The 24,715-nt window shown below is 44.7% G+C and overlaps 1 protein-coding gene and 1 long non-coding RNA gene across 2 annotated transcripts in view; one reads left to right on the top strand and one right to left on the bottom strand.

Annotated features, from left to right (window-relative positions):
- On the bottom strand, positions 1-24,715 carry LOC115474157. Its single transcript, XR_003942819.1, has 3 exons — positions 24,631-24,715; positions 9,169-9,171; positions 1-11 (listed from the first exon to the last, which is right to left on the bottom strand). It is a non-coding gene; the product is annotated as an uncharacterized LOC115474157 (long non-coding RNA).
- FAM155B (family with sequence similarity 155 member B) overlaps positions 4,573-24,715 on the top strand; it is a 432,929-nt gene continuing 412,786 nt past the window's right edge. Inside the window, 1 exon segment of the mRNA XM_030209495.1 lies at positions 4,573-5,280. Within this exon segment, the coding sequence (XP_030065355.1) occupies positions 4,573-5,280 (708 nt within the window).

The following is a 24,715-nucleotide window of genomic DNA, read 5'->3' as shown; positions in this document are numbered from 1 at the left end:
AGCTGCAGGTCCTGTATGCTCACAGCAAAAAGAAGGAACAGGCATGACATCCTCATAGACACTACTGCAGGAGAATGAGCATTGCCTCAGACTCGGCGTTAAAGCCCAGTGTTCCGTTCAGCCTTTAAATCTTCTCCATGCTTCTTTGCATCTGCAGAGAATAGCTAATGGCCTCATTACCATTGATTTGAGTATGTTGTGAGCTGGTGTCTAATGCATGGCTTAGCACAGGGTTAGCTTCTGCACAAAACTCCTTTGCACCTGTGCACTAAAGCCATCCTTATGCCCACTTTACTGCACTGGCCCATAAGAGCCAGTCCAGCAGGAGTTGGGCTGCGGCAGTAGTGGGGAGAACACACAGTTTCTTGGTACAGAAAGCATGGAGAAAATGCCACATGGAATTATTTCTGAGTGTGTGTTATCATCTCTGTTTTATATCCTATGTTTTTTGTTTGTGTTTATGTGTATATGTGTACGCTTGTGCATGTTTGTGTGTCTGTTTTTTGTTTGTATGTGCATATGTGTTTTTTCTGTGTGTATTTGTGTATGCATGCTTGTGTATCTGTGTGCATTATGTATGCCTATGGATGTATCAGTGTAGGGGGTATATCTGTGTCTGTGGGGCCATGGGTGTGTCTGTGACTAGAAGAGCAGTGAAGAAGGAAAGGTAGTTTATACATAAAAACATAAACATTGCCATACTGGGCCAGACCAAAGGTCCATCAAGCCCATCATCCTGTTTCCAACAGTGGATAATCCAGGTCACAGGTACTCGGCAAGATCTCAAAACAGTACATTTTATGCTGCTTATCCTAGAAATAAGCAGTGGATTTTCCCAAGTCCATCTTAATAATGGCTTATGGATTTTTGTTTTAAGAAGCTATCCAAACCTTTTTTTAAACCCCCCCCCCCCCCTAAGATAACTGCTTTACCACATTCTCTGGAAATGAATTCCAGAGTTTAATTACATGTTGAGGGAAGAAATATTTTCATTAATTTGTTTTAAATTTACTACTTTGTAGCTTCATTGTGTGCTCCCTAGTCCCAGTATATGTGGAAAGAGTAAACAAGCGATTCACGCCTTCCCGTTCCACTCCACTCAGTATTTATAGACCTCTATCATATCTCCCCTCAGCCATCTTTTCTCCAAACTGAAGAGACCTAGCTGCTTTAGTCTTTCCTCATAGGGAAGTCATCCCATCCACTTTATAATTTTTGTCACCCTTCTCTGTACTTTTTCTAATTCCACTATCCCTTTTTTGAGAAGCAGTGACCAGAATTGCAGACAGTATTCGAGGTGTGGTCGGACCATGGAGTGATACAAAGGCATTGTAACATTCTCATATTTGTTTTCCATTCCTTTCTTAATAATACCTAACATTCTATTTGCTTTCTTAGCCGCTGCCACACACTGAGCAGAAGCTTTCAATGTATCATCAACGATGACACCTAGATCCTTTTCCTGGCTGGTGACTTCTAAGCAGCATAAAATGTATTGTATTGTTTTGGGATCTTGTCAGGTACTTGTGACCTGTATTGGCCACTGTTGGAAACAAGATTCTGGGCTTGATGGACCTTTGATCTGTCCCAATATAGCAATGCTTTATGTTCTTAGGTGTGTGTATTTTTTTAATCCATTTATATCTGTGTTCCAAGCATGTGCACATCCCAGACAGGATGACCCATAGTGCTGGGTAGTACTTCTTGTTGTTTTTATATAATATAATATAGGAAGAGAAATTGAGTGGAGGAGTGGCCTAGTGGTTAGGGTGGAGGAGTGGCCTAGTGGTTAGGGTGGTGGACTTTGGTCCTGGGGAACTGAGGAACTGAGTTCGATTCCCTACACAGGCAGCTCCTTGTGATTCTGGGCAAGTCACTTAACCCTCCATTGCTCCATGTAAGCCGCATTGAGCTTGCCATGAGTGGGAAAGCTCAGGGTACAAATGTAACAAAAATAAAATAGATACTATTGGAGATTCTACATGGAATGTTGTTACTATTGGAGATTCTACATGGAATGTTGCTACTATCGGAGATTCTACATGGAATGTTGCTATTCCACTAGCAACATTCCATGTAGAATCTCAAATAGTAGCAACAGTGGAGGAGTGGCCTAGTGGTTAGGGTGGTGGCCTTTGCTCCTGGGGTACTGAGGAACTGAGTTGGATTCCCACTTCAGGCACAGGCAGCTCCTTGTGACTCTGGGCAAGTCACTTAACCCTCCATTGCCCCATGTAAGCCGCATTGAGCCTGCCTTGAGTGGGAAAGCGCAGGGTACAAATGTAACAAAAATAAAATAGATACTATTGGAGATTCTACATGGAATGTTGCTGTTCCACTAGCAACATTCCATGCAGAAGGCTGCGCAGGCTTCTGTTTCTGTGAGTCTGACGTCCTGCACGTACGTGCAGGACGTCAGACTCACAGAAGCAGAAGCCTGCGCGGCCACATTGGTGATCTGCAAGGGCCGACTTCTACATGGAATGTTGCTAGTGGAATAGCAACATTCCATGTAGAATCTCAAATAGTAGCAACAGTGGAGGAGTGGCCTAGTGGTTAGGGTGGTGGACTTTGGTCCTGGGGAACTGAGTTGGATTCCTGCTTCAGGCACAGGTAGTTCCTTGTGACTCTGGGCAAGTCACTTAACCCTCCATTACCCCAGGTACAAATAAGTACCTAAGCCGCATTGAGCCTGCCATGAGTGGGAAAGCACAGGGTACAAATGTAACAAAAAAAAAATTGGAGATCTGTGCCATTGCAAGAAAAAGTGCAACTTTTGGACTGATTTTCACTCTGGCATCAGCATTAGCTGGGCAAGTAGTAGAGTGATGAGGAAGAAAAGGCCTGCGAGTGACCCCAGCTAAATGTTAGACTTAATAACCCAGCAGCAGAGCAGAAAGAAGCCTGCTGAGCTCACCGAAGGCCCATCATCACGACATGCCTTTGCTTTGCAGACCTGCTTCTTCTCTCCTGTGTTCTGGGGAACCTACCTTACCCCTTCGGGAGGAAAGCACACATTACTAGAGTAATTTCTATTCCTCTGAGTTATAATGGAATAGAAAATGATCAGCCAATCTGATCTGTCCATTTTTTTTAAAGTCACTCTTTCACAGTTGCAGGGGGAGGTGGTGGTGGTTCCTGTAGCTTCTCTGTCATTGTGATGTCAGATTACTGCAGCCGAGGTAGCAAATTAAAGACGTATGAAAGGTTTGTGCAAGATTTGGATACACAAATAATGAAAGGCACAAATCTTGAAGCAGAAAAAATGGGAAGTGAAATAGATTTGGACATCTCTCTGCAGATCGCTTCTTCCCATCCTAATCTAGCTTCCTGGTGGCAACTGGGGGAATTTCTGAACATTATAATAGCTATTTAGTGTGAAATTGCACAGCTTTCCCGCACAACATAAACAGGAACCAGGTTAAATACATGTGGAAATCATCAAGGGAAACCACACCTGGGAAGCAGGTTTCGAAATCTCCATAGGAGAAAGGTGGGGGCTGGGAGTTGAAGTGGTTTGGGATTTAGGAGCATAGGCCAGAGCCTGGAAGCAGACACCAAGCTGGGCTAGTACTGCAGTGAGGCCACTGCTTGGCTATGTTGACTCAGGCTGGGTTTAGAGGAATTTGGCTCTAGATCTGAAACTGTGAGTGCTGGAACTGCAGTTAAGTCGATGCTGGAGCTGTCTTTCAGCACCACGGGGCAGCCCGGCCGTAGCCTGGGACCTGGGAGTCCCTCCACCCAAGATCCCTCCCCATCAAGAGCTGCATCTTCTCGTCCACACACACACATGCAAGCCCACCATCATCATCATCCTTGCTGGCTAGGAGATGGTGGCAACGAATACGGTCCCCGAAATAGCCGCGGGCTAGGGGGCCAATAACCTGGGCCAGGGAGAGGGGCTGCGGGTGAGGGGAGGGATGACTGCAGATGAGATCGGATGAATGAAAAGAGAGGAGAGGAGTGAGTGATGAGGGGGGGGGCGCGTTAGCAGCACCAATTGCAAGGCTCTGGGAGGAGGGAGCGCGGCCCCGCCGGCGGGCACGCGCAGCCGGGCGCGCGCCCCCTTCTCCCCGTCTCTCTCCCTTCTGATTAGTTTTTCAAGGTGTTCTCTGCACAGCTGAAGATGGCGACAGATTGAAAGGGTGGGGGGGATCGGAGGAGGGAGGGAGGGGAATGGGAAAAAGGAGACACCGATCCAGGATGATCAGGAACGGGAAAAATAGTGCCCACCAAAAGAGAAAGAGAAAACAATAAAGACAGGGGAGGAAGGAGGAGGCCGGGGACGATGCCTTGCCCAGGAGCTGCTGGGGGCTGCTGCATGCCATGATGGGCTTCCGGGCCTGATCCTGCCTTCACTTGCTGCCTGCTGCTTCCCGTCCTCTCGCCTGCATCTCTCTCTCTCTCTCTTTCGCAGCAAGCGTGCAAATGGCTGGCTAGCAGGATCTCCGGAGCAGGGCAAGGAGGGAGGGCGCTACGATGCCCAGCACAACAGGCTCCAGCCGAGGCAGGTGACATCGTGGGGGAATTTAGCCAGGAGAAAGGATCCGATTCCCTCCCAGCCCCTGAAATATGATCAGGGGGGCTTGGATGTATCCAAGGGAAGATGACGCCGTGGTGAAAATCTGTTGTGCACCCAGACAAAACGACAAACCCTGCGCCGATTCGGAGAGGGCACAGAAATGGCGAATGTCTCTAGCATCACTTTTGTTTTTCACCGTCCTGCTGTCTGATCATCTCTGGCTCTGTGCTGGGGCCAAGCTGTCCAAGGCCTTCAGCTCGCAGGCGGCTCCCTGGGGGGAGGCCGGCCGCTTGGTGCTGGGGGACCTCGCTGCTCCCCAGCTGGGCACCAGCTGGGACACTTTTCTAAGCAATCTGACCAAATCTGCTGCTCCCATTCCACTTTGCACCGGTGCCCGGGGGGCTTCTCACCTGGACTCAGCTTGCAGCAAACTTTCCGCATCCCTTGCTTCATCTTCGCCATCCTCTTCCTCCAGGAGAAACTTCTTCAAGGCTTATTTGGGCAACTTCAGCCTGGCCTTTTGTGACACTTACACCATGGCGGACCTGCTGCTGGGCACGGCCAGCCCGGAGAGCCTGAACTGCAGCTTGGAGAAGGAGTGGGGGCCCTCGGAACAGGAGCTGTGTAGCAGCTGTGTCCAGGCTTACCAGACGCTGGACCAACACGCTCAGGAAAAATACGAGGAGTTTGACTCTGTGCTGGACAAATTCTTGCAGGGGGACGAGTACTCAGTCAGGTCCTGCATGGGAGACTGCAAGGTAAGGAGGCTGCCGGACCAGGGCACTGTCATGGGGGGGGGGGGGGGGGGGGGTTCAGGAAGAAGAACCCTTCAGCGCCTGGGAGGCTCTGCTGGCTACCGGGTGATGCACAGAGGGTTCTGCTCCTCCATTCCATCACTCGGTGAAAAATGCAAGTGCCTCTTTAGCTCCACTTCAAGCATGTACCTGGCCAAGTGACGTGTGTGTGTGGGGAGGAGGGGGGAGAGCAGGGGATGCATTTTAGCAGGTAAGGCTTGCTCCTGTCACTCTGAACTGGCTTCTAGGTGCTAAAAGTGGGAGAGAGATACAGAGCTGAAACTCAGGCGGTTTGACATCTGATGCCCCCTCAATCCCTCTTTGCATAAGGCTAATGGTGTTTTCTTGTTTTTTACTACACTGCCAGTTGGAATCTAGGCCTCCGACTCCATTTCTCCGTATTCATGTTGTCTAGCGTAGCCCTGATTTTATGTCCATTTTAAATTGCAAACCACCTACGGTTTTCCTTTGGGATAGGCAGTATATCAAATTACAAAACTCTAATTAATAAACTATTATTTGTAGACAGGTAATAAATCATATCTGGTAGCAGAGGAAGGAAGGATGCTTGTTAGTAAGGAGAAAGCACTGCTGAGCCTCTGCATCTGGAAGGCCTGAGAGGCAGATTCCAGGATCTGCTCCAGGCCTTTCAGCCAAGAGGGAAGATGCTTCCAAGAAGTTTAACTGGATTGTTGGGAAGAACCAGTCAGAATCTGAAATGTAGAAATCCCCTCTACCCCCCCCCCCTTTTCGGGAGGTGGCTGGGGGAGGTTCTACCTATCATTCCAAAGGGGCATCTGAAAATGTAAAGGGCTAAGGATGTAACTCTGAAATGGTATCTGGTTTCTGATCTCCCTTCGATCAAACAAAAAAGGCAAATTGATTTTCGCTTGCTAAAACTTGACAGTATTTTCTTGTAAGAATAAAAAATAGAGTTGGATTCCAGGTATTGCAGGATACATTTTAGGAGCTGAACTGTTTGAAACTTTCCCTGGAAAGATATTCATTTGCCTAATTCCCTACACACACAGACACCTTCACCTGCCCTCAACATAACACATACACCAAACCCTCCATTTCCTCTGACCCTCCCCACCTCACATACAACGCCATCTGTGCATCCTTCCGTACATGCACACATACCAAACTCTGCGCCTCCAGCCTCTGCCACACACACACACATGACACCCCATACCGTGTATCTCCCATTAATACACACAACCAATCCTTCACCTCCATCCAGCTTCCCTCCCCACTCACATCCAAACAGAATACATATCAAACCCTGTACTTCCCCAGCACATGCACACACACACACATACACACACAGGAAACACTGCACCTCCCTCAACCCACATACATACCACCCACACACACACAGAGGAAACACTGCACTTCCCCCACTCCACACACACATACAAACATAGGAAACACTGCACCTCCCCCAACCCACACACATACCATACACACAGGAAACACTGCACCTCCCCCAACCCACACACGTACCATACACACACACACACACGCACACACAGGAAACACTGCACCTCCCCCAACCCACACACATACCATACACACAGGAAACACTGCACCTCCCCCAACCCACACACGTACCATACACACGCACACACACACACAGAGGAAACACTGCACATCCCCAACCCACACACATACCATACACACACACACACACAGGAAACACTGAATCTCCCCCAACCCACACACATACCATACACACACACACACACAGGAAACACTGCACCTCCCACAACCCACACACACACAAGAACACACACACACACACACACACACACAGGAAACACTGCACGTCCCCCAACCCACACACATACACAGAGGAAACACTGCACCTCCCCCCACCCACAGGAAATACTGCACCTCCCCCAACCCACACACACACACAGAGAAAACACTGCGCCTTCCCCAACCCACACACACAGGAAACACCACCTCCCCCAACACACACACATACCATACACACACGTGTGTGGGTTGGGGGAGATGCAGTGTTTCCTGTGTTTGTGGGGGGGGGGGGTTGGGGGAGGTGCAGTGTTTCCTCTGTGTGTGTGTATGTGTGTGTGGTATGTGTGTGGGTTGGGGCAGGTGCAGTGTTTCTTATGTTTGTGTGGGATTGGGAAGGTACAGTGTTTCCTGTGTGTATGTGTGGTATGTGTGTGGGTTGGGGGAGGTGCAGTGTTTCCTCTATGTGTGTGTGTATGGTATGTGTGTGGGTTGGGGGAGGTGCAGTGTTTCCTGTGTTTGTGTGTGTGTGGGTTGGGGGAGGTGCAGTGTTTCCTGTGTGTATGGTATGTGTGTAGGTTGGGGGAGGTGCAGTGCACACACACAAACACAGGGAACACTGCACCTTCCCCAACCCACACACATACCATACACACACACACAGACAGGAAACACTGCAACTCCTCCAACCCACACACACACACACACACACACAGGAAACACTGCACCTCCCCCAACCCATACACATTCCACTCCCCCACACACACACAGGAAGCACTGCACCTCCCTCAACCCACACACATAACCCCCCCCCCCCCACGCACACAGGAAACACTGCACCTCCCCCAACCCACACACATTCCACCCCCCCACACACACACAGGAAGCACTGCACCTCCCCCAACCCACACACATAACCCCCCCCCCCCCACGCACACAGGAAACACTGCACCTCCCCCAACCCACACACACACACAAACACACACACACAGGAAACACTGCACCTCCCCCAATCCACACACACAGGAAACACTGCACCTCCCCCAACCCACACACACAAACACAGGAAACACTGCACCTCTTCCAACTACTACTACTACTACTACTACTATTTAACATTTCTAGAGCGCTACAAAGTGTACGCAGCGCTGTACAAACACAGAAGAAAGACAGTCCCTGCTCAAAGAGCTTACAATCTAATAGCCAACCCGCACACATACCACACACACACACACACAGGAAACTGCACCTCCCCCAACCTACACACATACCACACACACACACAGGAAACACTGTACCTCCACCAACCCACACACATACCACACACACACACAGGAAACACTGCACTTCTCCCAACCCACACACATAAACAGAGGAAACACTGCACCTCCCCCAACCCACACACACAAACACAGGAAACACTTCACCTCCCCCAACCCCCCCCCCCCCACACACACACAGAGGAAACACTGCACCTCCCCAAACCCACACACGTACCATACACACACGTGAGTTGGGGGAGGTGCAGTGTTTCCTGTGTTTGTTTGTGTGTGTGTGGGTTGGGGAAGGTGCAGTGTTTCCTCTGTGTGTGTGGGTGGGTGGTATGTGTGTGGGTTGGGGGAGGTACAGTGTTTCCTATGTGTGTGTGGTATGTGTGTGGGTTGGTGGAGGTGCAGTTTCCTGTGTGTGTGTGTGTGTGTGTGTGTGGTATGTGTGTGGGTTGGGGAGATGCAGTGTTTCCTGTGTTTGTGTGTGTTTGGTATGTGTGTGGGTTGGGTTAGGTGCAGTGTTTCCTCTCTGTGTGTGTGGGTTGGGGGAGTTGCAGTGTTTCCTGTGTGTGTGTGTGTGTGTGTGTGTGTGTGTGTGTGTATGGTATGTGTGTGAGTTGGAGCAGATGCAGTGTTTTCTCTGTGTGTGTGTGCATGTGGTATGTGTGTTGGTTGGGGCAGGTGCAGTGTTTCCTGTGTTTGTGTGTGAGTGTGGGTTGGGGGAGGTGCAGTGTTCCCTGTGTTTGTGTGTGGGTTGGGGGAGGTGCAGTGTTTCGTATGTATGTGTGTGTGTGTGTGTGGGTTGGGGGAGGTGCTTGCACAATACACCCTGCAGCACATGCAAACACGAGACCCTGCCAGAACACAGACGATGCCTGCACTTCTCTCATCTCTCACATGTACACACAACAAACCCTACATAACACAGGCACAGGCACACACTGAATACCCTGTACCTCACCCAGGACTCAGAGAAAACGACGCCTGCACTTTTCCACCTCTCTCAGATGTACACTTAGCAAACTGCTTCCCCCCCCCCCCACACACACAAATACTCTTCTCCCATACCTCTCATGTGTACACATAGCAATCCCCCTCACATGCACATACATAGATACATCCCCCTACACATACACACACACATGTATGCAACAAAGCCTTTATCTCTGTTCAGCACCACCTCAAACACATAATCACACACACTAATACAGCTCCTGCCATGGCTTAGGTGTGAATTTCCATCTTGCCATAGTATGTGCAAAACAAAGCTATTTGGAGAAATGTTCCCCGAGAAAATCCTGAACTTCCACAAATTCTGCACCTCTCTCTTACTCATGCATAGATAGAAAGAGCTGTCTCTGCCATGTCATCAGTTTGTATACACAAAGATATCAAACACTGAACGTCCTTGCAGCACACACAGAGAAATTCTGGACCATCTCCCAATGTACACAGTATGTATACAAAGTTTCAAGTTTCCAAGTTTATTAAAAATTTTCTATCCTGCCTATGGGGGTTCCATCAAAGCGGCGTAAAATGATAACTTAAAATGGGGAAGACAGAGTTCTGACCAGACCAAACCAAACACAATAGGAAAAGAGGGAGAGAACGCCAATTTTATGATAGTAAAGTGGGAGAAAGGGTAAGACAAAAGATGTTCTGTGTTGTGTTGTGGCTCTTTAGTGGTCTCACCAAGCTTCAGAATCTAGAGAGTACTGAAAAGAGGGAAATCCTATGCCACAGACGAAACCCTGTAACACTCCCCAGTGTACACAGAGGGAAATCCTGAACCCCTCCTAGTGTATAAAAAGGAAACCCTGTACCACCTCCCACTGAACAGAGAGGAAACCCTGTGCCACCTCCCAGCCTACACAGAGGAAAACCTACCCACCTTCCAGTGTACGCAGAGGGAAACCAAGTGCCAAATCCCAGTGAACACAGACAAAACCCTGCACCACCTCCCAGTGAATAGAGAGGAAACCCTGTACCATTTTCCACTGTACACAGACTGCACCATCTCCCAGTGCAGTACTACTACTGCTGCTACTACTAATCATTTCGATAGCACTTTTATATATTCACAGTGCCGTACATGTTATATGCAGGTACTTTCTCTGTCCCAAGTGGGCTCACAATCTAAGGTGTTTAGTGTACACAGTGGAAGCCCTATACCAACTCCTAGTGTACAAAGAGGAACCCCTGCACTACCCCCCCCCCCCCAATGCACACAGAGGGAAACCCTGCACTACCTCCCTGTAAACCTCTGTGTACACCTATTTCCCCTGAGACCCCTAATAAACAGATTATCGAACACTGATTGCCCTTTATATAATGATAATGATAAACTCCATTTTGTTGAAAGATCTACTTTTAGAATGGCCGGCTTGACTTAGTTTTATTTTCTCCTTTTAATTAATACAATGCTAAGGTTAGGCTGGTTCTCCCAATCTATGGGCAAAATTGTCCTCGTTTCCTTTCGCAAGAAGGCTGATGCAGATTTATCGCAGGTTTCAAATTTTAGGCCTGTCACAAATGTTCCTTTTCTTGCAAAACTGTTGGAATTTGTGGTAGGATCCCAGTTATCAGGTTACTTAAACACCTAGAATTATTGCACAACTGTCAGCATGGTTTTCACAGTATCTACAGCACCGAAACTTTGTTATTGGTTTTGACATCTGAAGTGAGGAAAGTATTGTGTAGAGGCAGCAAGATGGTTCTTTTGAGGTTTGACATCTCTGCAGCTTTTGACACAGTCAAATGATGACATCTTACTTGGTAAATTGTCTGAAGGAGGTATTTCTGGTTCTGTGTTAAACTGGTTCACCTCCTTTCTGAAAAACAGGCAACATTTAGGAGGTCTTTTATTAAGGTCGCTAGTGATTTTAGCTTGCACTATATTCCTATGGGCGTCTCAGAATTTAGCACCCGCTGATTTTTAGTGTGAGGTAAAAACACTAGTCCACCTTAGTAAAAGACCACCTCCGTGCTAAAGGCTAAAGTTTTTTCATCTCTGCCTTGCAGTGTCCCACAAGGATCCCCCATCTCTCTGCTTCTATATATGGTCAAATTGCACTGAATTTGGATGAACAATTATTATATTAGTCTGATTACATTTTTTATTGGTTCCAGTTCATCAGGATTTGCAGGTTACCTACAGTAATATTATTAGCTGTGTTGACAATATTGTCAAATGGTCTTCCTCTGTTCGACTTAAAATTAACCAAAATTCTTTGGTTTGGTCTGAATTTGAGTAATATTCCAAGGTTTGTTCCAAACCCTGAGGAAACCCAATTTGGTGTAGAAAAAATATCAAGGATCACGGGAATGATTTTGGATTCCTCATTGATGATGGAGCCTGAGGTTAAACTTTTTTTAAAACTTAAGCAATTATGCTTAGTCCGTTCTTGTTTTCTCCTGATCATTATAAAATTATTGTCCAGCTGTCAATTTTGTCATTAATTGACTATTTCAGTTCTCTTTATTTAGGTATTTCTGCTAAATTAATACATAGGGTTCATTTTATTCAGAATACGGCTGCACGGTTGATCTCTTGTAAGTCTAAGTTTGACCATGTCTCTCCACTGTTTAGAGAACTGAACTGGCTCACGTACATTTTAAGGTGGTGTCTGATTTTCAAAACCTTAGAAAACCATTGCCCCAATGGATTGGGCCCTTTGATTAATATGTTGGGTTAATTTACAGAAAGTTGTAAGTGTAATTATTTGCTTTTGGGATTCTCCTCCATTAAAAATGTGAAATAAAAATTGTTAGTAACAAATTAATTTACATGTTTATCAGTGAAACTCTGGAATGACTTGCCCAATGAGATCCGCTCTTCTATATGTTGTTTTCATTTTCAAAACTTGAAGAAATCATATTCATTTCCTAAATTTTTGTACTAAGGTTTTCTGTTCGTTTTAATGATGATTTTGTTAGATTGTAATTCCTGGCTATTGTACCAGTAATTTTTCGCTTTGAACCTTATTAAGGGATCAGGAGGGTGATAAATCCCTCAAGATTAGATAAGATATTGATCTGTGTTTTTTATATTGTATAGTTGGTTGGCAACACCATGCCATGTTTCCCATACTTCTTACAGTACCGAGATAGGCTCATCTCATAGTCCCCCCAAGATAAGATAAGGAAGCCCTCTACCACTTCCCATGTTACAAAGAGGGAAACCCTGTACTTCCTCCCAGTCTACAGTGAGGGAAAACCTCTAACACCTTCCAGTGTAACCAGCAACACACAAAGCAGACCAGTGGAAATGAAGAGAAATGTGCTTTAATAAACATATACCCGCCCAAAGGCTGAGCCAGGGGTAGAGCTATAGGGGAATACAAATAAACTTGCCCTTATTAGCCAAAATCTCTCCAAACAGCAAATCAGTACTTTCACTTCAGAGTAGCAGCATCTCCACCACATATGGAATCATGTTTCTGCTCCTGTGGTGGAGATGCTGCTACTCTGAAGAGAAAGTGCTGATTTGCTGTTTGGAGAGATTTTGGCTAATAGAGAGTTTGTTTGTATGCCCCTATAGTTGGACTGCTGACGCACCCTTTGGGCGAAAGGTGGCCACGTTGAGCGTGTGTTTCAAAAAACCACACTTCTCTTCATTTCCACTGGTCTGCTTCATGGGTTGCTGGTTTTCCTGTGTGCAGATCATTGCCTCCTGCTGCTTAACTGCAACACCTTGCAGTGTACACAGAGGAAACCCTGTACCACCTCCTAATGCATACAAAGGATAACTCTGTCCCTGCATCTTCCCTATCACGGACAACATCAAACCCTGTGCCTCTGCAGCAAATCCTCCCCTTGCCAGCCAATAAACACACACACACACACACACAGACACACACATATATGCATGGACAGAAACCCTGCACTTTCTTCCACCACATACGGAAAATTCTCTGCCTCACTTTCATCTTAACTATACACCAGAAGATGGATTTTGAGAGGAACAATATTTGTACATGCAAAAACCTACTAGGTTCCTCAAAACAGAGCAGTGAATATATGTGAAAATTCATTCATTCTTCAAACCAACGTTGAAAAAATGTAAATAGGAGGAAAATGTCCATATTATGGCAACAGAGCTTAACTTGTCATCATCTGCTGAAAAAAAGCTGCTATGATTTCAAGCAGCCACTGGTTTAGAGTTATTGATTAAATCCATGTACCCTGAAGCAGCAAGTCGAAACGCTGGTCACTGCTGGTCGTGGGTATTGAACGGAAGGCATCACAGCATATCCAGCTAAGTGTTGCCTATATTTTTTCATTAGGAAATATGAACGAAGCTGAATTAATATGAGGTTTTTTTCATCCAATGATGACGTCAATCTCTGTTGCCATAATATGGACATCTAGGGCCCTGTTTACTAAGGTGCGCTAGCGTTTTTAGTACATGCTTAAAACTTAGCACATGCTAACACGCCTCTTATGCAGCTTTAGTAAACGGGGCCCTTAATGTTGGAGCTTGTTGAGGCTTTTTCCTCCTATTTACATTTTTTCAACGTTGGTTTGATGAATGAATGAATTTTCATATATATTCACTGCTCTGTTTTGAGGAATCTAGTAGGTCACTTTCATCTTATACACACACACAACTCTCTCTCCCACACACAGCATATCCTATCTTTTCATTTAACATAGAAACCATGCTACCCCCCTATTCAAACACACATATATCACAATGACTGCCATTCCCATAGCATGTATCCACAATACCAAACCCTGAACTTCCTCACAGCACACAGACAGCCAGCCCTGCACCACTTCCCAAAACAATTCCTGCATCTCTGCGTGTATATATACACACAAAATGAAGCCTCGAACTCCCCCCCCCCCATGAACCCATCCTCCAGTACCTCATCCATGGGCTGATCATCAAAAACCCCGCGCTGTAAAATTAGCACCAGAACTGCACGGGGCAAATTTATTTATGCATGCTATTAGCTTCGTTTAGGGGGGTACTTCTGTGGGAGAATTGTGCCTGGACATGCGCCCAATGCACAATCCTCCCGCAGAAGTTGGTTGACGGGTCCGAGCTGTCAAAAAAAAAAAGCCTGGACCTGTGAAACACACCGATGCAGGCTGGAGGTCTGATGGACTTCCAGAACCCCCAAACCCCCACTCTGACAGAGGTCCTGGTGGTCTAGTCTCCCTCCGTCAGTTTCTCCCTTATATGGTAGGGAAGCCCCGCCCAGCACATCCCAGGATGCACCGGGCATGGCAGGGTGCTGCCATTTGGAGGCAGCGCTGGAAGGAGGAGGGAGTTCTACTCACTCCTCCATCACCGTGAGGAATGGGGGGTTAGGGGCCACTAGACCACCAGGTTGGGGCTGGAGGTCTGGTGGACCTCCAGCCCTCCTGTGCCCTTGTGTCGAGAGGGGTAGGATTACCATATGTCTGGATTTACCCGGACATGTCCTCTTTTTGAGGACATGTCCGGGCAACCGGGTGGGTTTTGCCAATCTGCCCGTTTGTCCGGATTTCTGGACAAACGGGCAGGCTGGTGGGTGGGCCGTCCTATGTTTTATTTTGTTTGATTTCTATTGATAATCCACACAGAGCAAACTCTAAGATCCCCCCTGAAAATACACACCTCCCATCCAGAAATATGCACACACTGTAAACCTTTCATCTGCATTAACAAACACAACAAATCAAGTCTGTTACCTCCCACAATGAACAGAAACAGTAAATCATGCCCCACCCCAATGGACACACAACAAAGCCTATACCTTCCTCCAGAAAACAACCCACCCCCAAGCCTTGCATCTCCCTTTAGCACTCATGCACACAGCAACCTCCTGCAGCTCTCTCCAGTAAGCAGACAGTAACACAGAGCAAAACTGTACCCCTCACCCAGCACACATTACTCTGCAGTTCAGCATCTACAGATCATCACGCTGCTGTTTTTTTTATAGAATACACATATAGCAGCCTTTACATATGTACAGTTAGATATCATTCTGTATCCCCAACATACACACATCACAAAATTCAAACACATATAGCCTTAAAGGCACACCCACACACAAATCTGCACTGCAGTGTACACACACACAGTCCTGCACCCTTAGCTTCGATAGAGGCACACCTATGCCTGCCTCCATTCTCAGGGGTCCAGCAGAGATGAGATTTTTTTTACTTTAATCACAGTCTTGGTGATTCTGATCATTCCAGTCATCATTACAGATCATGATAAAGTCGTCATTAAATCAGATGTTTACAGACGGAGAATGGGACCCTCTTATTTAAGGAACAGGGTCTCCTATGAAAATTACTGATCTCTCTAATGACTATGAGCAGGAAGGACAGAAATTCCTTGCATATTTGTTGAGATTTTGCTTACACAGTGAAGAGAATACAAATGACAGTGTGTGGCTGGTGAATGCTTATGGCTGGACTCACTCTCATCTCTTTTCCACAGTCCTGACACTGCCAAGACATGTAGCTTACTGTGAGCAGCAAAAGGCTTCCTGCAGCCTCTTCACTCTTGACCAGAAACAAGGGCTAGTGGGGAATTAAAGTTGGAGAAGTGAGGTGTCTGTAGGGAGCCTGAAAAGGTCTGGAAGTGCCAGGCGGTGCCCACTTTCTCTCCCTGCTTCCAGGATTCAGTCTCTGCAGTCGAATAGCACAGAATGAAATGGAGAGAAAGGACACAATCCCGCTACACCTCGAGACATTTCCTGATCTAAGGGCTGAGATAGACACCCACAAAGCAACAAAACTCATCACGAACCAAAGAAGATGGTAGAAAGTTTGCCGTCAGCTGATTTGTACTGTGAGCTAAAAATGATAGCACATCTTTGTAAAAGGCCTCCAATACGCAATAAAATATTTTAATAGACAGCATAGGGTGTAAACAAAGATGGAACGTATAGACTGATGAGTAAGAAAATAAGGTACTAATTTAAAGAAAGTTGCAAACAAAGTCAGAAAGGTGCTTGAATATTATCAAATCCTACTCCACTCATTCTCTCTCAACAGACGCACACAATCCCCACAGTCCATAAGCTCAATGCAAGACAAGAAACTAGAATCATCATAGTCCATTTCAATGTACTCATTCAGAAGAAAGTTGAGTTCAACGACATACTACAGCCCTGGAATGCCTTACTGTTATAGCAAATTACCATATGAATTTTATTAAATCAACTTACAGCAAATGTTGCTGTTGCAGTGTTAGTCCACTTGAGTATTCAGAAATAAAGGTCAACAAAGAAGTTGATGTTGTGACCCTTTTATTTGATTAAAGTCACATTCGTCCTGTAAAAAGGTTTCACCATCAACTTGTTTGCTGAAATTTGCAGAAGTAGGAATGCAACATCATAACACATGCCGATGCTAGACCGTACCAAAGGTTTAATGAACCCCTGCATCCTAATCATTAGGAACTACCTGGCAGATCAAAGCCTTTCTTTGTTGATCATGTGCAGGAATAAGGAGAGGATTTCCTCAAATAAACCTAACGTCAGTGCCGAGCAAAATGGTAGAGACTATGATAAAGAACAAAATTACACGCTAACTTGACCGCTTTTTGGACTTCCAAGAGGTCAACGCTTAAGATGTGGCAGACCCTGCCTCTCTCCCATGACTATAGTGCCCAAGTGGTCCTCCCATTATTTTTGTTCCAACATGAAGATAGGGTTTTACATCATCTGGTTACTCATTTTTTGAGGAGGGGGCATCGCTCACGGCTCTCTAAGTCTCAAACATACCTGCCTCGTATCCAGGGGTGCTTGAGGGTATTAAATGTTCAATTGTTTTCGATAAACAGTTGCATGAGACATCTCACTGATTGGTTTCATGGTACGCCAGAACACTTTAGCTTTTGGCTTCACGCATCGTCATCCAATTTTAGAGCACCATTCCACTTGGCTCCCCTCTTGTCACCACTTTGCCAGGCATGGCACTGGATGTGCAAATTTTTAAATTGAACTCTTTGGCGTCCCCCCTCCTGTCTATATCGGGTAATATGAACATTTCCATGGGAAGTTCTTCGCCATCCTTTTCTCGGTGGAAAAGAAGGGGACTTTTGTATCTCTTTCACATCCTGGCAGAGGACAGCTGACCTGCGGACTGACCATGAGCTTCCTTCTGTTGACCAGTTTGCCCATATACAACTCCAGCATTATGTGGCGACTCTCCCTAGGGCTTCTGTATCTGCTGATGTGTGGGAGATCTTGGTGGAAACACTTGGCTTGGATGCACAATTATCAATTGCACTTAAATACTATCATGGCCATCTGCGGGAGCATTTGTCTGCATTTGACTGTGACAGATTGGCACAGAAATGGTCCCAAGATTTGGCCTTTTTTTTGCAGGGTACCCAGGTCAAGACTTGCTTCTTGAGTGTATATAAATTCATAGTGTGTGCAGTGTTCTGGGAATTACAATTTTGGGGCCCTGCTTACTAAGCCGTGCTGTAGACACTTTAATTTTTTAATGCATATATGGGTGTCTCTAGCATTAGCGCACACTAAAACGCTGGAGCATCTACAGCACGGCTTAGTAAGTGCACTGGAATGCAGAGACATTTGAGATCTTTCTTCTGCCAAGAGTGAACATTATCTCCAGTTTTGGTCTCCCTCTTGGGCCACTTTGACGCCTCTAGCCCAGAGTCGAATATTGAATGGTTAACACACTGGCACAGTCTGTATGGGTATAGTTTTTGAGTGGGGGTTAGGGCTGAGTTATGACCTTTGGCATGTAATATTGATATCTGTACAGCTTATGTTGTGTGGTTTGTTCTATCTTGTTAATAAAAATGATTTATAACAAAAACAATTACTGAGCGTACACTGAACAGGCATGGGGAAGCCACTGCTTATCCTGGGCTTGGTAGCATGGAATGTTGCTGCTTATTGGGTTTCTGCCAGGTACTTGTGACCTGGATTGGCCACTATTGGAAACAGGATATTGGGCTAGATGGACCATTTGTCTGCCACAGTATTTATTTATTTATTTGTTTCATTTATATTCCACATTTTTCCACCTATTTGCAGGCTCAATGTGGCATACATAGTACCATGATGGCGATTGCCAATTCCGGTATGACAAATACAGAGTGGTATTGCATTAGCGTTCATGAGTGACAGAATACATTAGGTAATCAAGGAGCAAGAGTTACGTTTTGTCCAGTTCTAGTATAAGTTTCGTTGTGTTGCAAGGTTCAGGCGTTTAAGTTGGATCGTTAGGGGATGCCTTTTTGAACAAGTTGGTTTTTAATGCTTTCCAGAAGTTTGTTAGGTCGTGCATTGTTTTCATGACATTTGGTAGTGCATTCCATAGTTGCGTGCTTATGTAGGAGAAGCTGGATGCATAGGTTGATTTATATTTTAGTCCTTTGCAGCTTGGGTAGTGGAGAATGGAGATTTAGGTATGTGTGTGTTGATCTTTTTGTGTTTCTGTTTGGTAAGTCTATGAGGTCTGCTATGTATACCGGGGCCTCGCCGTGAATAATTTTATGAACCAGGGTGCAGATTTTGAACGCAATACGTTCTTTGATTGGGAGCCAATTCAGTTTTTCTCATAAGGGTTTGGCGCTTTCGAATCTCATTTTTCCAAATATGAGTCTGGCTGTGGTGTTTTGGGCAGTTTGGAGTTTCTTAATGATCTGTTCTTTGCATCCTGCATAGATTTCATTGCAGTAGTCTAGGTGACTTATTTCCTTTGAGATCACTGCGATTGATGGTCCATATGCACAACGGTTTTTCTTAAGACCATTTTTAGATCACCATTGTAGATCTTTGGGATCTTTTAGCTGCGTTTCAAGATTCTTTTTGAATTATCATATTTAATCTCAATTTGACATATAAGACTCCTGATGTAGGCCTTTCGGCCGAAACACAACGTTTGTGTCGAGTCAATCTTAATGAGTTATTGTTATATCATTTTTTGTTTAAAGATTAATAAATTTTGTTTTTTAACATAAACATTTGGTTCCATCCTTTGGATAGCCTGACTTATTTTCCCACCTCTTTTTCTTTGTTTCACTACCCGTGGGATCTATTGAGTTCTCCACTGCGTGTGGATTCTCTTTGGACTTTTTTTTTTTTTTATTATTTCCTTTGAGATCACTGCGATTGATGGTCCATATGCACAACGGTTTTTCTTAAGACCATTTTTAGATCACCATTGTAGATCTTTGGGATCTTTTAGCTGCGTTTCAAGATTCTTTTTGAATTATCATATTTAATCTCAATTTGACATATAAGACTCCTGATGTAGGCCTTTCGGCCGAAACACAACGTTTGTGTCGAGTCAATCTTAATGAGTTATTGTTATATCATTTTTTGTTTAAAGATTAATAAATTTTGTTTTTTAACATAAACATTTGGTTCCATCCTTTGGATAGCCTGACTTATTTTCCCACCTCTTTTTCTTTGTTTGACTATCTAAAAATTACCATAGATTGTACCAGATTACAGAATATTTCCCTCAGGAAGAAAGGTTTTACTCGTTTGAGTTTCCACATTGAGTGGAACATTTTCTTTGTTGTAGTTTTCGCTTGGCTTTCTAGCATTAGGTTTCGGTCGATTGTAACTCTAAGAATTTTCAGGCTGTCTGAAACAGGAAGGGTGTAATCTGGGGTGTTTATATTGGTGGGTTTGTTCGTGTTGTATTGGGATGAGAGGATGAGACAGTGTGTTTTTTCTGCGTTGAGTTTTAGTTGAAATGCATCCACCCATGAGTTCATGATTTGCAGGCTGAGTTTGATTTCGTTTGTGATTTCTGTTAGATCGTGTTTATACAGGATGTATATCGTGACATTATCTGCGTAAATGTAAGGGTTAAGGCCTTGGCTGGATAGGGATTTGGCTAGTGGGGTCATCAGGTTGAAAAGTGTCGGTGATAACGGTGATCCTTGGGGTACTCCACATTCTGGTTTCCATGGTGATGATATGTTCGAATTTGATATCACTTGGTATGTTCTTGTGGTTAGGAAACCCTTGATCCAACTAAGTACACTTCCACCAATCCCAAAGTATTCTAGGATGCTTAGTAGTATTTTATGGTTTATCATGTCAAATTGTAGGAGAAGTATGCTTTTGCCAGTTGCAATTTCTTGTTTGAATTTGGTTAGGAGAGTAATTAGTACTGTTCCGGTGCTGTGGTTGGAGCGAAATCCTGATTGTGATTCGTGTAATATTGAGAATTTGTTTAAGTAGTTGGTAAGTTGCTTGGTTACTATGCTTTCCAATAGTTTGACTACCAGAGGGATAGATGCTACCGGGCGGTAGTTGGTGATTTCATTTGCTTTCTTCTTTGTATCTTTAGGTTTTGGGGTGAGTAGTATGTTACCTTTCTCCTTAGGAAAGAGTCCATGTTGCAGCATGTAGTTTAGGTGTGATGTGAGGTCTGCTATGAGGCGTTGAGGGGCAGATTTTATTAGGTGGCTGGGGCATGTGTCCCAGTTTACAGTGGGTCTTGGCAAATCTGTTAATCGCTTGGGTGACGATTTCATCGGTAAGGATAGCAAAGTTTATCCATACAGCACTGCGTATGCCTTGTAGCGCTATAGAAGTGTTAAGTAGTAGTAGTAGATTTGGTCTGCTGGGTATTCACTGAGGATTGGGTCCAGACAGTCAATGAATTTATCAATGTTGGTGGTGTTCTGTGATAACGTGTTGCGTAGGTTTACTATTTTCTTGTTGAAGTATTTAGCAAGTTTGTCTGCAGATGGGGTGTCTATGTTGGTTGTGGTAACCAACGTGGTATCTAGTAATTTGTTCACAAGTTGATATAGTTTGTTCATGACTTTGTAGTCTGGCCCTATTTTTGTTTTGTAATAAGACCTTTTGGTTTGTCTTATTGCATATTTGTATTTTCTTTGTGTTTGTTTCCATGCGTTGAGTGTGTGTACATCTTTTATTTTTTTCCATGCTCGTTCAAGCTTCCTAGTTTGTGGTTTTAGTTTTTTCAGTTCTTCGTTATGCCATGGTATCGAGTTGTGTCTTCGTGAGGTTATGTTTGTAGTGGTGCTATTTCATCCAATATGCTTCTGCATCTGTTATCCCAATCTAAGAGACAGTGTATCGAGTCCGTTTGTGCTGTCCATTCGTTATTGTATATCTGTTGCCAGAATATGGCTATTCTTATATACATAGGCATGGATTAATTGGAAAAAGCCAATGTGGATTTAGCCAAGGGAAATCTTAGCTAAAATTGGTCTGTATTCTCAATGGAGAAGGGTAGATAGTGGGGTTCCCCAGAATCTGTGCTGGGACTGCTGATTTTTAACATATTTATAAATGATCTGAAACAGGAATAATAAATGAAGTGATCAAATTTGCTGACTACACAAAGCTATTCAAAGATGTTAAATCACAAGAAGAGAAATTGCAAGATAACCTTACAATACTGGGCATCCAAATGGCAGATGATTTTTAATGTGAGCAAGTGCAAAGTGATGCATGTGGGAAAGAGGAACCCAAACTATAGCTATGTGATGCACGGTTCCACCTTAGGAGTCTCCCTCAGGAAAAGGATCTAGGTGTCATCCTTGATATGTTTAAACCCCCTGCTCAGTGTGCAGTGGCAGCTACTGTTGGAAACAGGATACTGGGCTTGATGGACCATCAGTCTGTCCCAGTACGACAATGCTTATGTACTTATGGGTGATCTTAACACCTTCGGTTTTGTTTGTCCCATAAAATATCCTATACTTACAAAAATAAAAGAAAGAAGGGAAGATTAGTATCCCCTCATTTGATTATGTTCCATAGGCAAACGATTCAATTCTTATTAGAGAGTTGATGGGTGCAAATCTCTGGATCAGCACATATTTATTTATTTATTTGTTGCATTTGTATCCCACATTTTCCCACCTATTTGCAGGCTCAATGTGGCTTACATAGTACCGTAAAGGCGTTTGCCAATTCCGATATAAACAAATACACAGTGATGTTGAGGTAGAATGAAGTTTGTGTGGATCAGACTCATAGGGAATCGTTGAGAGGAAGGGTTATGTTATGTCCATTACGTGCTTTGATTTCGTAGTGTTGCATGGTTCAGGCATTTAAGTTGGGTCAGGAGGGTATGCCTTTATGAACAGGTAAGTTCATATGAAACAGCATCTCACCAAGGACCTGATTTACTATGCTATTTTCCCTCGTTGGTATCTATGGGATAAAATCTTAGTGAATAAGACCATAGATGTCAATAGCCAGTAACACCATAAGCTCTAAGACTGGGCTTCTCTAATGACCAGGTTCAAAGAGCAGAACTTCCAAAACCCGTCCTGCAGTCTCCACAGCCAGCTGAGTTTTCAAGAAATCCACGATGAATAGACACTGCACATATGGAGAACAGATATAAGTAAATTTATCTATTGCATATTCATTGTGGACATCCTGAAAACCTGACTGGCTCCAGGGTCATCGGGGCAGGTTTTGGAAACCTGTTCATCTTCATTTTAAGCTGGAGTAATGAAATGATTATGGCTGGCTCAGTCACTAATATGACTTCTATCCTGTCTATAGGCTGGGAAATTCAAAGTTGTGCAAAAGATTTTGTATAGAAGGAAACCTTGTAAGACACAACCAGAAATTCAATCATTCTTTAGAATGAGAAAGATTTGCAGGGGCCAAGCATCTCAGAATATTTCTGTTTATTACTCAGGAACTGTGCAAAATGAGGCTTCAGCATGTACAGACCCCTTTCCTTTACAGTAGGCGTGTTGCCACAGGGGCCTAGGTGGACTGTGGCCTCTCCACTGTGGAGTCAGGCCCACCCAGTCAGTGGCAGCATCGCAGGCTGAAGACAGGACAAGTGGAGGCAGTGTCAGCGTCCACACTGCCTAGGGCCTACCCTTATTACCACCAACAATTCAGTCCTAGCTAGGCCCCTGCTTTACAAGAGTTTCAATCTCTTCTCGGTTGGTGACCTCCTTGTGTAACATATACCCTGCAGCTCCCAGTAAGCCCTTTCTACCCCCACATTCCCCTTTTTGTGTGTTCAAAAATAACCTACAAGGACACCATCTCTGTCTGAGCACACACAGACTGTAAATCGCTTCTCCATTCATAAATCCAACAGAGGCTTACTCGTGCATACCCAGTAAAAACTACCTATAATGGCCCAAAACAGTGCTTTGGTCGTCCTCTGTATCTCCAAAGGAGTATACATTTAGGGGTACAACCAAAGCAGTTTACATGTCACATGTAGGTACTTTCTCAGTCCCTAGGCAGCTCATTAATCTAAGTTTTTGGCACCTGAGGCAATGGAGGGTTAAGTGACTTGGCAAGGGTCACAGGGAGCTGCAGTGGGAATTAAACCCAGTTTCCCAGGTTCTCACCCCACTGCACTAACCATTAGGCTTGTCCTCCACTCTGCCCCTTTCTGAACTTGTCATCCAAGGAGGACAACTCTGAAGACCATCTGCAGATGCTTTAATATTATATTATAAACCTGAGCTTGAAAAACCCTTTCAACAGAATAGACTCTACAATAGTTGCTTTCTAGGAGTAGGTTTCAAAGGTAAGCAGGTCAGAATATATAAGAAAAGCAGTGCCAGATTAATCCCAGGACTCTGCTTAAGTCCACTGTTATTACTGGCCATTGCACCAAAAATGAATACCTTATATGTCATGTCCCATTATAACCTGAGAAGGTGCAGAACTGGAGTGGAGGAGTAGCCTAGTGGTTAGTGCAGTGGACTTTGATCCTGGGGAACTGAGTTCAATTTCCACTGCAGCTCCTTGTGACTCTGGGCAAGTCATTTAACCCTCCATTGCCCCTGGTACAAAATAAGTACCTGAATATATGTAAACCACTTTGTAGTTGCAAAAACCTCAGAAAGGTGGTATATCAAGTCCCATTTCCCTTCCTTCCCCCCTCCCTGGAATATAGATTCCTTGTGCCTTCCCAGTGTCCTGCTGCTCAAAGGCTTAAAGTGAGGGGTAACATGTTCTGTGGGTCATATGCACAGCTGGAAAAGACCTGGGTGTCAGATAACATAGACACCAGAGCAGGACCAAGAGGCGGCTGGTAGGACTGGGAGGATCAGTGACCAGGCTGCAGTGAGAGAGAAAGGCTGAAAGGGAGAGGAGAAGCAGAAGAGAAAGAAAAACATGTAAAAAAAAAAAAAAAAGAAGAGAAAATAAATAAAACAATTTTTTAGAAAGAGTTAAAAAAGAAAAACAAGCTAAGCAGTTTTTTCTTCCTACCACCTAGGAATTGTGACTAGTGTCTAAAAAACCGCATTCCTTATTATACTACCCACTAAGGAGGTAATATTCAGCCCGCAGTGATAAGGGGCTTGTAAGGCCTTAACTAACCCTGGGTATTCAATGCCAGAGCAAATGCAGCTCCTGGCGTTGAACATCTGACTATATGCACTGACCTGGAAGCTAACTGGG

Source organism: Microcaecilia unicolor, chromosome 7, assembly GCF_901765095.1.
Source record: "Microcaecilia unicolor chromosome 7, aMicUni1.1, whole genome shotgun sequence".
NCBI lineage: Eukaryota > Metazoa > Chordata > Amphibia > Gymnophiona > Siphonopidae > Microcaecilia > Microcaecilia unicolor.
This window is presented reverse-complemented; position numbering and strand designations above follow the sequence as displayed.